Genomic DNA, 16,599 nt, shown 5'->3' with positions numbered 1-16,599 from the left:
ACTGTAAACATACTGTAGCTGTATTTTCATCAGAGCCCCATACCTACCAACAGTGCAAGCAAGCCACTTATGTCCAAATTTTCCTATTCACACCATTTACCATTTCAGACAAATACTTTCTCCTGTAGACAGCAGGTATAAGTCACTGGACCGATATTTACTATCAGTGATTGAGGGCTGGGACATTGGGTGTGGTTGAGCCTATACAGTATGTTCAGGACAAACATACCACTGTGTACTGAGTGAAGCACAGAATGAAGGTATTCTTACATAGTAATCAGAAATCACAGGTCCTTGCATATTCAAACACTTTGCCCTTTCCTAATCCCTGTAAATGGTTAAGCCTCATCCAGCTAGTCAGAGGCACAATGAAACACAAACACGATTCATTATAAAGATGCGATGTAACTACATTACATGTGTCTGGAGTCTTGTAGTATCACCTTATAAATCATATACATTAAATTCATGTCCAAATACAAATGATCTCATTTAAATACGAAGTACAGTACTCCAACTGCATATACTATATATTATAGGATTTACTAGATTATTTATGCTACCCTTTGATCAAGTTCAAAGATCAATGGATGATGGAGAGTGTACAACAATGCAGTGAATACAGAAAAAGGAAAAGAGTGCTATCCAATTGATATTATTACACATATGGCACTGGAAACAACAGTTACATAATGCAACTGGAAATTAATATTAGTGTACCTTTCTTGGAGATGTGAGAGAAGGCATGCCCCTGTACCCAGATTGGTATAAACCAGGTAGAATTACTTGTTGCTCAATTCAATATATATCCATTTTGTTTCTCTATACCTTCTACATTTCAGCTACCAATAATTTTATAATAAACAGTAATTAAGAAAACAGAATTCAACTGTTGCAGCTCTTATGTTTTACACTTCAATATTGGTAAACCATTGTGTCCTTTTTCACAAACAAGACAAATACATTAAGTCTAATGTCAATAAACCATTGCATATATCACTTTTCTTGAATTAAACTAAAGCTTTAAAATTGCTAAAGTTAAAATATATTTAGTATAAGTTCAATATGATGTGGAAACCAAATAACTTAACTTATAGTGACTCAGACAGCCATAATGCATTCTGGACAGAGGCTATGGCAATGAAAGAAAAATTTTGCCCAGACTGCCCAATGTCTCAAATCACAACAAACTATTAATGCACATATTCTTCATAGAGATCTTTAGATCAGACAAGTCATAACAAAAACTATCAGTGACTCAGAACAACTGTAGAAGTTGAATACAAAGCTTTGTAATGTATGCCAGTGGATGTTAAGTTGCATGTGGAGCAGAACTATGGGCTAGTATCAATTAAAGCCAGATTACATCTATCTGCCAAACACATTTGCCATTCAATGTCGCCCCCCCCAACATAAACAAAAGAAGCCGCACAGTGACTCTTCCTATTTGAACAACAAAACAGAAATCCAACATTTATTTTAAAAATATGCCATAGACCAATTTATGTAACTAAAAATATATATGAACTATATATAAATAATGTCACTGCGAGTCACCTTTAGCGAAAGAACAGATGACAACCAAGGATGTCTTAGTGTTACTGAGTAGTCTAAATGTAAAATTTTGATCAAGCTGGGGCTAAACACAATTTGCCCTGACATCAGTCACTTCCACTGTAAAGTCATGTGCAACAGTGCCTGGAGTAAACATGCCTGCCTTGTTCAGGATACAGACTGAAAATATAAAGTGTGACACACGTTGTCACAACCTGAAACATCACTGAAAATGGCACATTCAAAAATAAAAGTCTCTGCTTCCTTATTTGAAGCGCATAGAAATACAGAAGACTGTAGTGTGATTTTTCTTTTTCTGTAGTGTATTCCTTTTGTCTTCCACAGATAATCAAGAAATTCAGTGTGTTGAAATTGCTACATGTGGTATTGTATACTGCAGTGTCTATCAGCAATAAGGATATTAGTTGGGAAATTTCATGGCAGTTAATTTAAACTTTGGACGGTCGAATTGGAAGTAAAGTTCAGAAGAAAGCCTTCAATTAACTCATGCTCTTATTACTCTGATTATATAACAGTGGTATTAGCTGTTGCTTTAACTTGAGGAAAAACAGCACTCGCTATATTTTAATTTTAACATATTGAAACAAAAGGGACTGATATTTAGAATCATAGTACTTGGAATATGTATTGTAGCACTTCTTTAGACAGACTATATAAAGGAAGAAAAGCAGGGCCTTCTAGACTTCAGGTGTGCATCTGCTCCCACCTAAGTGTTTGCTTCTTGGTATTGACGCTTTTGGCAACACTTGATTTTGGTTGTGACGGCTGTTTGACTTTCACATATGTCAATCTTTTGACTTTTTGCTGGCTGAGAATCAGCAGATTATGGGTTCTTACATCATGACTTCATCACTAGGTGGCTTCCTCGAAGGCAGACATCAAGAGAACAATGTGCTAATAGAGAAGCAAATGCACTGCAGGCCTGCAGTGGTGAACACCATATACAAAAAGTTTGAGTTTAACTCAGCTCTGTTGTACAGTAATTCTTGTTGTACACAGTATTGAAGTTTTTTGGGTTTTTTTCCCCCCACACAGTGTTTTTAAGGCACATGGGAATTGTGAGGTGATGACAGCTTTTGAAATAGGATAAAGTTTTGAGTCAATGGGGACTAGGTTAACTTGAGCTAATGACTAACAAAACAGCTTTGGTAAGTGTTGGGGAGTAATTTGAACAACTGCCTTTCTGATGTTTCAATTTTTGCAAGTTACTAATAGAGACCAGTGTTGGGCACAAAGCATTTCTGCCGTGGGTGTGGACTATGCTTGAGTGATGTGGCTAGGGCCCAGGGACCCCCCCTTCCTCCATGGTGGCTGGTGGGTTAGGATCTTTGTGGAAAGGAGTCTCCTTGTAAATGAACCAGCAATTACCTGCCCACAGGATCAGGTTCAAAAATCCAAAAGTCTGTAGAGAGACAGGAAAACAAATAGTGATTATCGCTCAGAATCTGCTGAAGTGTTGAAGTGGTGCTCATTTAACCTAGTCATTTCTGAGGTCATTCTGTGGTAGAGTTGGACTGGATGAAATTCTATTTAAAAAACTGTATCCTCTCCGTGTTTTGCAGTTTAATCCCATCACTGGAGGGGAATGTTTGGTTTTTTTTTTTAATATCAGAGGTGTATTCCAGAGTGAGAGTTCAGTCCAGAGTAGTTTAGTTTTCTGTTCCAGAAACAGAGATCATTTAAACTCAGAGTCAGTTACCACAGAAACGAACTTGTTTGCTGTCAAGTTTTCTTCAGAAAACTCTGTATATGGTGGGATGAGGAAGAAAATGAGGTAAATCCCCATTGTTGTTCATTTCCCACAGTTGTACAGATGGCGTGACTGCAGCCAACAAACATCATCTATATAAATCACCAAATGATGCAGCTACTGTATATTTTGGGGCTCCTTAAGGAGCAATAAGGAGATAAGGTAATGGGGTAATGTCAGCAGAAGATGAACTGCTTTAACATGACTCACCACAGAAGCATTGAGGCGGCCCATGGAAGGAAACTCTCCTGGTTGACAGAATTCCATGCATGACTCCACAAGGTGGTTGGGATTAGTGGCCCATTTGACATCAGTCAGGCCTTTGCCCCAAGCTGAGGAAGACACAAGCCACAGGAAGGCAAAGATAGCAGTCACCACCAGGTCCTGACAAGGAGAAAACAGTAAACACTGAGCATGTTGATATATACATCAATACTCAGAAAATTATTGTACCTGTTATATATAAACATCATCTATATAAAATAAAGATCATAAGAACCAAGTTCACGCAATAATAATGTTTAATATAATTAACAGGTCACAACTGTATTGAATAGTGTGCATAGGTGTTTCTGGCTACTTTACCATCAATCATCCCATACGGATGCTCAAGGTTACACAGGTGCTAGCCATGTTCTTTTTCTACGTGTGCACCTAAATTAAAACTGTTAAAATGTTTGTGGGCCTGAGATATAAAGATTTAGATCTGATTGATTTGGAAATATTTTAAAATGAGATTGATAATCTTGAGATCAAAATGAAATGTTTCTAAGTGATGAATGATTATGCAGTTCTGGAAAAGATTTGCTTGTGTAATAATAAAAGGGCAGTGGTGTGGGTGAAAAAAACAGCAGGGAGTTTTTCCATAGCACAGGCAAGATTTTAAATTTATGAGCAAATGTACTTCTTTTCAATGAGCAAACAAATTCACCACTAAGAGTCTAAAACAGTCCTTGCCTTTCAACAATTCCACACTCTTAATTCATCAAGGCCTTATATATTTTTTGTTTTTGCTAGAACAGTCTGTGCTCTTACGACTTCTGTGATGCATTTCCTGTCTTTACATTTCAATTGCAATGTCTCCAATTGGCTTTATAATTAATTCTGCATAGGTTGACCTCAATATCCAAACCTTCAAAGTTTTTGAGGCAGGAGTCTTACTGATCATCATGTGTTGTCAGCTAATGCTTTTATGAGTTGTTCTATATAGATGAGAATGAATAATAAAAGATTGACTAAATGATGATTCACAGTGACACATGATGTAAATCAGTGAATTTAATGTGAATAGACCTTGCAATGTATGTGATCAGGGCTGTTACTGGAAAATAAAAGTCTATATTATATGTCAATTATAACTTATCTTCTCTTCTGCATTCTGTCCTTGTCATCTGTTCATATTCTTAATTGAAAGTAGTCCTTATGATTTTAACATTGTTAGTACTCATCTGTGCAGGAGTATCTTTGATTCCTCCACATTACAGACAGTCTCTTAATTCTATACAGAGGAGGAGATTTTAGAATTTTATTTAAAAATCATACCTTAGGTCTGTCAAAATTATTTCAGTAATTTAGAGATCTTTTTTAGCTGAACAGTGAAATATTAAGAAAATATGTAATGCTTGCTTCCTATACTGTTTTCCGTCGAATACATAAGGACAATATGAATCTGGCCCCAGCTGTCTGCCTGGCTCACCAATGCCTAAAAACGTCCCTGCATATGCGTGGAGGTGGGGCCATCTGAGTGATGGGAGAGGTGAGGCACTGGCTGTGGGTCAGCTGTCTGTCTGCATGTCTGAATGAGAGAGAGTGTGCAGAGAGTGTGGGCAATTGGCACAGCTAGAACTAATTCTGCAATTAAGCGCTGCCTATTTAGTAGCAGAAAAGATGTCGTAGGACAAGGCAGGACTGACGAGCAAAGCAGGAGAGGTCTTGGCGAAAGAACAGTACTGACAGAACGAGTAGCTAGTAGAAACTGAACATCTGGGCATACAGAGGGATGAGCTACTGTCAGAAAGACTCAACTGTCTGAAAAGCTGAAAAAATCATGGAACTGAGTGTGGTGTCTGCATGAGTGTGTTGGCTTGGGCAGAAGATCCTGCAGTGACTGAAAACATTACAATGTGATTTACATACTTAGATCTGGTTGGACAAACATTTGCTATTATAATGGTCCACAAGGAGTTAAACAATGTGTTTCGACACATCATATTCAATTCCCAGTAGCTTATTAAAGTAATATTCTATGTAATGTGCAAGGTATGTATTCCAACAAACAGCATTCCCCACTTGTTAGAAGTGCTTTTACAGAGAGTTGATTTAGAGCAAATAGCCCAGCTGTTAGTAGCTGTTCCTCCATTTCCTAACTGAATCACAACAACCATGATGGCTTTGTCAGAGTTGTCTTGATGGGGGCCACATCATACCTCCTCCTGAATGTATGCAACAATTCACCTTCACAGCATAACAATGACCCTAAGCATAGAAACTATGCTAGAGTGTCTTCAGGACAAGTCTGACTGTCAGGCCCAGCCAAAGCCCAGCCTTAGCATGCATGCACAGTGAGTTGTGCAAATGCAATACTTACTTTGTTTTAATACAAGGATGGAATGGTTTGTAATTGAGAAGTTGCAATTGGAATGTCATGTAGGTGTGCACAGTACATCCTACTGGTCCAATGATGTAAGAGTCCTCATTTATGTTTCCAGCCCAAGAACATAAACAGAGACCACCTACAGTATGATGGTACTTTTCTTTGGTGTGACACCGATTTCAAGCCAAATATAGACACCAAACTTAAATTCGACCAAAGAAGACACCATTGGGAGAGTACTGCTATTTTGCTTTGAACTCTGCCTGTACAGAGACATGATTGGTCAATGCAGCATCCTGCCAAATAATGTTGGAGAAAATGCTGGGGCGCATGAGGCTGAGTCACTTTTTTTTTTTCAGAGCCGCCCATGGCACCAGCTGCAGTGAATGCAGTCCCCTCTAGGAATTAATGTGAATGTGGTTTTAACCTCCACTGAACATTTGTGTGAAGACCAGCAGTTTAGAGACACTTCCCATCCAGTCGGGCAGAGCTTAAGTGCTTTAAATGCTTTTGTATGTTGTATGAATTAGTGTGCCACTTTTAACCATTTTTACTTTTTAACAACACAAAGTGTGCAAACTGATGGGTCTTTCTGTAGCCACTGTAATTTGTTTTTCTGCTATTTATGTGTTTTGCTGAATGCAGACATTTTAAAATAACCTGAAAATTCTGTGGATGCACATTTTATAATGCAGACAGCTTAGTGTTTAGTCACAAATATACATTTAGCCAAGTAAAGTGTAAAACACTTTTTTTGCTCCAAAACAACATGTGCCCAGACATTATGGTCTGTTTCTGCATTCACCGCAGTCCACATTAAAACACAAACTGGGTAATCCTTTTTCTACTGCACGAGTCAAACAAAGGCAAACAAACCATGCACAAAAGTTGGTCACGAGTTTTTACAAAGCTCAATTTTCTCCATACATAATACAATGGTGAGCTGGCTTCAGACTTAGATGCCCCTGAAACCATTTTGGAAAAGCACCATTTCAGGGGAGATATAATACAGTTTCAGTCTGGACGGATGGCCAAAACAGGAGAAAGGTGTTTATGGATTTACTCAACTTAATGTAGACATGGGTCTAAGTGAAGACGTATGTGATGTAGACCACTGTAGTCACGTAGACCACTGTAGTCAGACTATTCAGACCAACCTTAGCTCTGCATAAAAAACATAAAAACTGTGATATAGTTGAATGAAAACAGTCCAGCAGCACAGCACAAGTGTCAAGACTAAATAATATGTCTCCATCAGTACATCCACTTGCAAGGCTTATTTAAATCTGAATGCCCACCAAGTGGGAACAAAAAAAACATATGCCAAACCAGCTACATAAAACAACACCAAAAAAAACAAACAAAAAAAACAACTCTTCTAATACCTAGGGTTTAAAATAAGAGAAGGTAAAGAAGGTTAGTAAGTCAAACAAAAAAAATCTATACTCACTATGATGGGACCACGGCTTGTCTGGCGGTACATGTTCTGGTAGCCTAAGTAGAGAATCAGTGTGGCAGTACAATAAAGGAACCCGAACACACCAACGCACACAAAAAACTCTGCTGAGGAGGAGAAGTCACCCTGCAGGTAAGTCACATTGGGTGGACTGCCATTACATGATGGTATGTTATACGGGTATGCTGACAACCTGAAAGAAGGTACAGAGAGGGTGTGCATTTTTAATAGTTGATCTGTTGAGTTATTTTTATACTCATTCATTTCAGAAAAAACAGTCCTCACCTGTGTTACTCTTTTATCCAAGGAATGCAAGAAGAGAGAATAATCAATAATTTAGCAAGGCCTGTCAGATTTTATGAAGACCATGTACACAACTAAACAGAACACTCAACTGATCTGCATGATTGTACATTAGCCCCATCATGATGAAATCTCACAGGGATTTGAATTTATACATTTTCTGCCTTTCTTTAATACATCGATCCATCAGCTATCACTTCTTGCTGCTATCCAGGATCATGGGGGGCTGGAGCCAATCCCAGCTGACATTAGGTGAGAGTAGGGTAGGATACACCCTGGACAAATCACCAGTCTATTATAAAGCTGACGCATAGAGACAGACAAACACTCACACTCACACTCACATTCATACCTACAGGCAATTTAGAGTCAGTAATTAGCCTAACCCTAACTTGGATATGTTTGGACTGTGGAAAGAAAGCTGGAATACCTGGGGAAAACCACAGCTCCTTTCTTTAATAATTTCTTAAACATATAAACTGTGAAAATTAACAGGAGATCCTGTTCCATATAGCAGATAGTCTCTCTCAGGGATGGTGCTACAGTAGCTCATAATATCTTCAGAACTAGGAACTATTTAAATTGTTAATTATGCATCTGAACGGACCAATATAATACAGTGTTGAGGTTCCTCCAAGACTCAATCCTTGGACCTCTTGTATGTAACATTTACATAGTCCCATCAGGCTACATTACAAAAAACACTAACAACAGGGGTTAACTTCCTGAGTAATTTTCACCCGATGACGGTTTTTGTGTATTAGTGGGGGGTAGCATGTCTTAAGAAAGCAAACTGAAAATCTTGTACAACAATTGTCCTTTACCGGTTTACAGTACCTGAATGGGTAGCCAAACACAGGATTTACATCCTTTGTTTCCTTAGGTGTTGCGCAGTTGACTGTGAAGTGGGTTGTCCCAGAGTAACCTCCTGTGGCAGCAAAGGCAAAGATGGCAAAGACCTGTTGGGGTGGAGAAACACAGTACAGGTCGGTCAAAGGCTTTAAAAGAGAGGCGTGTTTGTTTGACTAACAGATGTCTCAAATTATCAGAGTCTTTCTTCTTAAAGAAAGTCAAAGATGTAGTTATGCCTACAATAAAAATATAAAATCAGAATAAATGTTTATTGAAATGAAATTAAAGGTATTTTAATGATTTTAACTGTATTGACATTTTTTGGCTCCAGCCCACCATCACCCTGGACATACCAAGATAAGCAGTAAATAAGCAATAAGCAATAAATGGATGATTTGCCATTTAGGACAAGAGATAAGCTTCAACATTAAATTCAATATGATACTGATACTAGAATATCTTTTCCATTCTCATGGGATTTTTTTTTTAAAAGTCTCTGAGCTAATGTCCCCACTACAAGGCCACACTCTTCCCTGCAGTTGTCATATCCTCCTTCCACACAGGATATCCCCTCCCTGCCCCTCACAGAGCTGAAAGCAAACATAGCAAAAGCTTCTACATGAAACTGAACAAACCAAACTTTCAACTTCAGTCAGTCCAGCTCTTACCAAAGCCCTCTCTTCATAGTTGACATGTAATCAAATGTCATATTCTGTAACTAAGATACCTTATACTCCTAAGGAATAATTGTACTGGGCTACCGCGTGTTTCTCAAGAACTGTCAGACAAATATACACTGAGCCACCAGCCTTCTCCAAGAAGACATGCCCTATGTTGTCTAATTTGATTGTTATCATGTAGTTTGTTTCTATTTTTACTGAAGGGTTGATGCTCTGGCAGTGTAACTGTATTTCTTAAAGGATATGACTTTTGATTTTTTGTATTTTTGTTATCCTTTAAAAAGACACAAACCAACGATGAATGTATCCTACTAGCGAGTATTGTATATGTATGAGAAGCCCAACCAACACTCACACATCACACAGAAAAGACCTTATGTGATGCATATTTTCATCAGGAACTTTCCTTGTTTGGTCCTACATCTTCTCACATCGTATTAGATAAATAATCGTATTTCTTTAAGCATAAGATACTTGAAATACACTACTGACTAAAACTGGACAAAAGATATGTAAGATTTTAAAAATTCTGCACATTAAGTGTGAATGAATATGAGGAAATTAGTTCTTCTCAAGTGAGAAAAATAGCTGATATCTGTAACTATGCTGACAGAACAGAAAACAGCAGGAAGAATGAAAAGCAAAGGGGAACCCAGACCATTTCCTCTAAACTTTATCATGAACTGACTGTGCAGAAAAACTGTGATTCCACCCCAGGTTTACCAGATAGCAAAAACTGCCATCAGCAATTTGATTATACTGTCAAATCCGGAGTGGATTAAAATGCAGACTGTTTGTTTCAGACAGATTTCTTAAGTGAGCATTGCACTTAGTAGAAAGATTTTTTACAAGATTTCAACAATCTCTTTTCACCAGCATCACATGGCATGGCAGAGCACAATCAGGTTGGGCCAATCTACTGGCCACCGTGCAGATTTACTGTTATCTGCATTGTTCAAAAACATTTATAAGCCTAAACATAATCCTAGTGATACTATACAGCCAAACCCTCCCCAAAAACCTCTAACCCCCTGGGATAGCCGGGCAAAGAGGTCCTTTTTGAGCCAAAAGAAGCCTTGTTAAAGCTAAACATAAGTAAACAGAGTAAATCTGTTCAACTCAACTACAATTAGGACTGGGTAGTGTTAATGACATCACGATACGATACGTACCTCGGTTCATGGGACACGATACAATATGTACCTAAATACAATGTGCTACAATACAATAAGATAATGATAAGATAAGTAAGATAAGATAAGATAATGATATATAATGGCATATATTGCAATACATCTATTACTCAAAATTTTAAAATAGTGCTTAAAATGCAATTTGCTGTGTACCACTGACATAATTTAATAATACGGAGGTGCCTCACATTATATTGATAAGTAAGCTGACAAACTATTTTGATGCAGAGTCAGAGTGTCAGTTACAATATTTTTAATGAAGGAAATATGTTAAATATACAACACTGTGCAAAGGTTTTAGGCATTAAAAATACATGGGATGCTTTTACTATAAATTGCATGAATTGTATAAATTACTTAAATGATCAAAATGTTGATATATATCTAAATTGTGTTTTTAATTATAAATTAACTTTATATCAAATGCAGTGAATAGAACAAAACCTAAATCTCATCAGTATTTGCAGACTCCTATGTGCCCTTAAACCAGCAGCTGCAGCTTAGAGAAGCTGCTGCAGTTCTTCTCTAGCTTCAGACTCCCAGTGTCTTCTTCATGAATTCTAGTGGGTTCTTTATGGATTTGTCCTGCACACTGGGCTGCACAATGAACCTGGGATCAATCAGACACCTGATAGTTTTGTGTGATAACGATCTAAAACATCTAAAGTGCCAAAACCTATGCACAGTACTTTATATTTTAGTTGTTGTTTTAACTTAAATTTCATTTGGTGCTCCAAAATTTTTTTATGTAAAAAAGTTCATTTCTAGCCCGGTTACAGTCAGTTGTGTTCAATTCTTTTGTCACTGAACTAAAATGTGGAATTTGGTGCTCCAGAAAAAAACAAAAAAGGTGTCCAGTATCCCTTACTAGATTCACACACTCACCCACATATATTAAACCAGTAGATGTCAATCCTGGTCCTCAAGGCACCATGCCCTGCTTGTTTTCCAGCTATCTCTGCTCTTCCCACTCCTGATTGGCTGAACACACCTGATCCAGGTAATCAGCGTTAGTCAGGGATAGTTCTGTAATTACTCCTGTCTTTAACTTTAAGGACAAAATATAACCAAAGGTCTGCTTCTAAAAACAGTGGTGCTGCTAAAATCTTCTACATTTCACGCACTCACTCGCTTCACTTCTGACGTGAAAAGACAAAGATGCGCTGTACTGGCCCTACCTACCGCATTGGCTGGGAAAGCTACAGCAAGCCCTTATGGCCAGAGGGTACATAGATATTAGCGAATGGAATATCGATTTTTTATTTTCCATCCATCCCAAAAAAAACCCATATCAGTCAGGCTCTAATCATTATATTGTTTACATAAAATAGTATTAAAAGTTACAGCATGTTGATCAATTGTTGTAGGATGCATTATAAACACCTTATACACTGTGTGATGACTGCAATCTTGCTGGTTCTTACACATCAATGCAGTAGCATATGGGTGCTAATAATGTTTTACACCAGGAGGTGAATTTTGTTTCTTTTCATACTTGGTTGATTTGTACATTGAACAAGAACAGTAGTTCCATTGTGAATGTTTGGTCCTACATTTCTGATATCTGAGAACTCTGACATAGCCTGTCTTTAGTCTGCAAAATTCTAAACTGCCCTCTAAAAAAATTATTTTAACACAAACAGGTACCACTACAAGCCATTATTTCCAAACATATTAAACCTTTTGCTCATTGTAGCTTTTAATTATCCGGAGGAAGAATCGAATGAAATACATTACTTTTACAATGTACTCTACTCTGTAGAACTCTCAACAGGATAAGCAGTGTACATAATGGATAAAGAATTTTGAACATTCGTCAAACAGCTAGAAAAGGCCTGTAATGCTTTAACTTAACTGCATAAAATTAAATGGGATGACCATGCTTGTCAGAAGGTATGGTCACAAGAAAACTACCCTTGTCTCACAACAAAAATGCATTGTCACAGTAATTGTCCTGTAAAGTATATATAAGCACTAGAGCACACAGCAATACTATGTAACAAGGATCAACCCCTCACACACACACCTCTCCTCCTCCCAGGACATCCTTTCTACAATGAAAAGCTTTTCATTAAGGCAAGTGATTCCTGTTTCCATACTTTCCCTCAAGAATAATGCCCTTTATGCATGTACTATAGACCTACTTCTTCCTAGATACATTCCCAAATTACTTGGATACTTTACAACTACATATCAGTTTTATACAATATGTAAAAATCACATGGTCAGGAACTGAGGTGAACAGCCCTCAGGCTCTGGTGGTGTAGTAAATAGAGCAAAATAAACAACAGAAACACAGAGAGAAATGGTGAGCAATATTTAGCAAGCTTTAGGCCGCCTAAGGATTTTCAGGAATGGGTTTCATCTTTCAGGTATCTGAATTGCCAAAACATTTCTCAGCTTTCATCTCAGTCCTGTTTGACCCACCCAGGCCAATCTGACAGCACCCCAAATAAACTCTCCAGACATGGTGGGGGTTCCTTGTCCTTGAATCCAATGTACCACCCAGCCTCCCAGAGACTGATTCCTTACTACCTCTCCTTGTCAGGCAGCAGCAGCCAGGCATTGGTTTCTGACACTAGCAATTTAAAATCTTATATAACAACCTTTATTTGTATATAGCGAACCACATGGACATGTTGCAATAGTGAACTAAAAACAGGCGTAGTAATTCATGATAGCAAAAATAGCCAGACACTCATGTCTCTTCATGGTGACCGCCCTACATTTGACACTGCGATACACTGCTGTTACTGGCTAATGTCCATATTTACAGGCTGTGGCATATGGACCAGTTTGACATTTAGTAATATCAATTATAAACATCCTGTAGAGGAGGTTGGCCAATGGCTTCTCCCAGAACTAGAATGCCTCATGCTAGAAGGACTGGAGCAAATTACTAACAAATAAGACTTGTTAAACTGCCTGGAGAAATTAGAAATAGCGAGATTTAAATCAGAACAAAAATGGCTGCAGCTGTGAAAATCATATTTAAAAGTTTGGAGACCATTATGAAGGAATATTCCTCAAACTCACTGACAAATTATACTGCCCAGAGACTGTAGAGAAACATGGATGTTTTTGTTTTCTGAATGGGAAAATAAAGGTATCTGAGTGGAACATACACATGTTTTCACTTTGTCACCAGACATATGTAGACAGATGGGCAAATTACCTATACAATAACATGTGCAAAAACTGAAATGATGGATCTCTTACTCAAACTGGACATATTACATGTTATACTGGTACCTGAAGCAACAAACTCCCACCAACACAGCCTATATCATTTTGGATTTTGATCAAACTGATTTTTAAGACAAAAATTTGAAAACTTGAGTAGTGAGGTGATTAGATCTTGTACTATAAAACATACTGACCGTGTATACCTTTGGTGACTTCAGTACCAGTGTGTAAACCTTTAAACATTTAAACATGATTGTTGTTGCCGTTTGCTTGTTTTTCAAGAGTACAGTTTGTCCACCTTTTCACTCTTTGTGTCTTTAATGACTAATTGCTGTAAATGGTAAAGGTATGTCCTTCTGTCCGTACAAAGTTACTGAAAGCACTTTCCGCATCAAATATACAAGTATGACCTTTACACAACCTCAAACATGTCTGTTGATAGACCCCAGTGGAATGTGTACAGTATATTTATCCCACTGCACCCACATTCACTATTGAATCAGTGGACCAGCCAGCAGGATGAGTCAGTGTCCTAGGAAGTGAGGGCTGCTTGGGAAGACTCAAATCCTTCATCAGACTCCAACAGTCAGCTGTGATAACTAAGAAAACATCTCAAAATGACCTCTGTTCATTCTTCTTCCACTTTAAAGATCCCAGCTTTCCAATCCAATGATAAATACATGTGCAAGCAAATGAAATCACAACTATAACCGACAAAAAACTATAATTCTACTTTCAGCAATCATTGTATTGATAACAATAATAGACCTCTTTCATGGTAGGAACTTGGACATATCACTAAGAATAATGGCTGCATTCCACAACAGACATCCTAATATTGTGCATGCTGGAATACCTCACGGGGATGCTTAACAGAACTGACCTATCATCAGTAGTATTTATTACACCTGTGTAAAACTAGTTTGGAAAATAAAACTTATCCAAACAGACCAACTTTCAGGTTCAGTTTTGTCCTGCTGCACTTACAGGATCATGTTTTACTTTGGAATGAGATTATTATTCTAATAATGGAACAGTTATCACAGTAGCTTGCATCAGCCAGAAATACATTGCACTACCACTATATGCAAGACACGTAAGAGAGTGGGCATTCCTGTGCCACTGTCTTTTTTTTAGTATGCAGTCCATTCAGATTACTCATAATGTAGTCAATTGCAGAGGCTCAAATGGCAGCATGTTCAGAGCATGATCTACTATTCCCCAGCACATAAAGGTGAAAGGCTTAACAGTGGAAACCTCATGGTCTCACTTCAGTTAACAATTCACTTGTTAATCCACCCACCATGGCATGATTTAACTCAGCAAATCAGGTCAAAAAGTAAGTCTCCAAAGTTGCAAGTGAACAAAGTAGAAGCTTATGAACATGACATGCAACTGTTGTTTAAAGTTTTCATCTGCTTTAAAGTTAAAGTTCAGTCTATAACATACACCTAACCTTAACTAACATGTACTGCCAGAAACAAGTTGCATGGCTTGAACTGACAAACAAATGAACTGCTGGAGAAGGAAATATTAACATCACGAGGATGAACTGAGAGGAATGCTAAGTAGATATGATGGCTGATCACAGATAAAAATAACGTATCACTAAAGTTAACTTGGATTGGTATCTAATGTGGGGACACTTAAGTACTTTTTGACATTGCTCACCCATTCCAGGACACGAATAAATCCAAGAGGTTCTTTAAGTGGTCCCAGGTCCAGAGAAAATCCAGACACCAATTTCTAAGAATAACAAACAAACGGTACAAAAACACAGACAAAGACATAGGAAAAATAACGTTAATATCAAATAGGTGTAAACGAGTACCCAAGTGACTATCGTTACCTGTTTGTCACCTAACTGGCTAACTGGCCCTGCCCTTGTTAGCCAGCTCTCTTGTTAGCGATACGCTAACGCTTACTCATGTCAGTCACTGGGTATTTAGCTAACTCACCTACCTGAATAGTGTCCATTGAGATGTACAATAACTAAAAATAGTCTGATTATTTCTTTCAAAAGCAGTCGGTTTGGCTGTAAAGCTAACCCAAAGCTAGTCCGTTTGCATTAGACAGGCATGTAATACAACGGGTGCTGACAGCAGGCAGCACCGATCTGTCAAACACTGTGCAACTGTCGAACTCACCAAAATAAAATGGGCTTTACTTCCGGTTACTTTCCGAGCATCGAGAACGGGCATTTTTTTAACTACACATGAAATGTTTTAATATAGTTTATCCATTTCAACCACCGAATAATTTTAGAAGTTATTAGTCTTGAGGAAATCGTACTAATCAATCTCAGTATTCTAAATTTGACTGCCTTTCGTGGTATACTTTGATATGGCCTGATCTGACCTTACTCATCCCAGCGCATACACTACTGAATTTTTAATCGAAAAATGAAACAAATATTTAAAGAAAGACAGAAGGCAAGGTCTCATGTACTTGTGAAAGTACAAAGGCATATGTGAGAAGAACACATTTGTTCTCTATACAGAAATCCTATTTTATAAACTAAGTCGTAACTAAGGCTGTCAGATAAATGTATAGAAATACGTCCCTATGAAACATAGTGGATAAATAGGTTCCATGAAAAGGAAAGAGTCAAGAAAAGCTCAAATTAATAATGACTGTATTTCAGAAAATGTGCCAGTTGCATTCCACCAATGTTTCATTGAACCAGCAGATACTAACACAACAAAACGAAGTATTCATATAGTCTTGCATCCAACCCCAAGATGTACTGTAGGCAAACTAAAAGCACACAGTGTGAAAAAGGACAAAAGTGTATATTAGGCTATTATATTATTAGTGTTAATACAATAATGGGTTTGTATCGTTTTGTTGTGGGTCGACGTATAAGATACAATACTTCCATCTGAATTGAGGTGGAGATGTAGTAATTAGGGTGGGCATATCATGGGAATAGAGCGTCACCGGGAACGTAGCGCTCAAATTTACTACCTTCACACTGTCCTTGAACGCAGCACACAGGGTTGCCCACCCCC

General features: G+C 37.9%; 1 protein-coding gene across 1 annotated transcript; it reads right to left on the bottom strand.

The window, feature by feature from the left end:
• Positions 1–518: 518 nt before the first annotated feature.
• On the bottom strand, positions 519–15,722 carry sypl2a (synaptophysin-like 2a). Its single transcript, XM_026307389.2, has 6 exons — positions 15,551–15,722; positions 15,260–15,334; positions 8,515–8,636; positions 7,369–7,567; positions 3,536–3,709; positions 519–2,977 (listed from the first exon to the last, which is right to left on the bottom strand). The coding sequence occupies exons 1-6, from the start codon at positions 15,563–15,565 to the stop codon at positions 2,852–2,854; spliced, it is 711 nt and encodes a 236-aa protein (XP_026163174.1). The 5' UTR covers positions 15,566–15,722; the 3' UTR covers positions 519–2,851.
• Positions 15,723–16,599: the final 877 nt, after the last annotated feature.

Source organism: Mastacembelus armatus, chromosome 5 (assembly GCF_900324485.2).
Source record: "Mastacembelus armatus chromosome 5, fMasArm1.2, whole genome shotgun sequence".
Lineage (NCBI taxonomy): Eukaryota > Metazoa > Chordata > Actinopteri > Synbranchiformes > Mastacembelidae > Mastacembelus > Mastacembelus armatus.
This window is presented reverse-complemented; position numbering and strand designations above follow the sequence as displayed.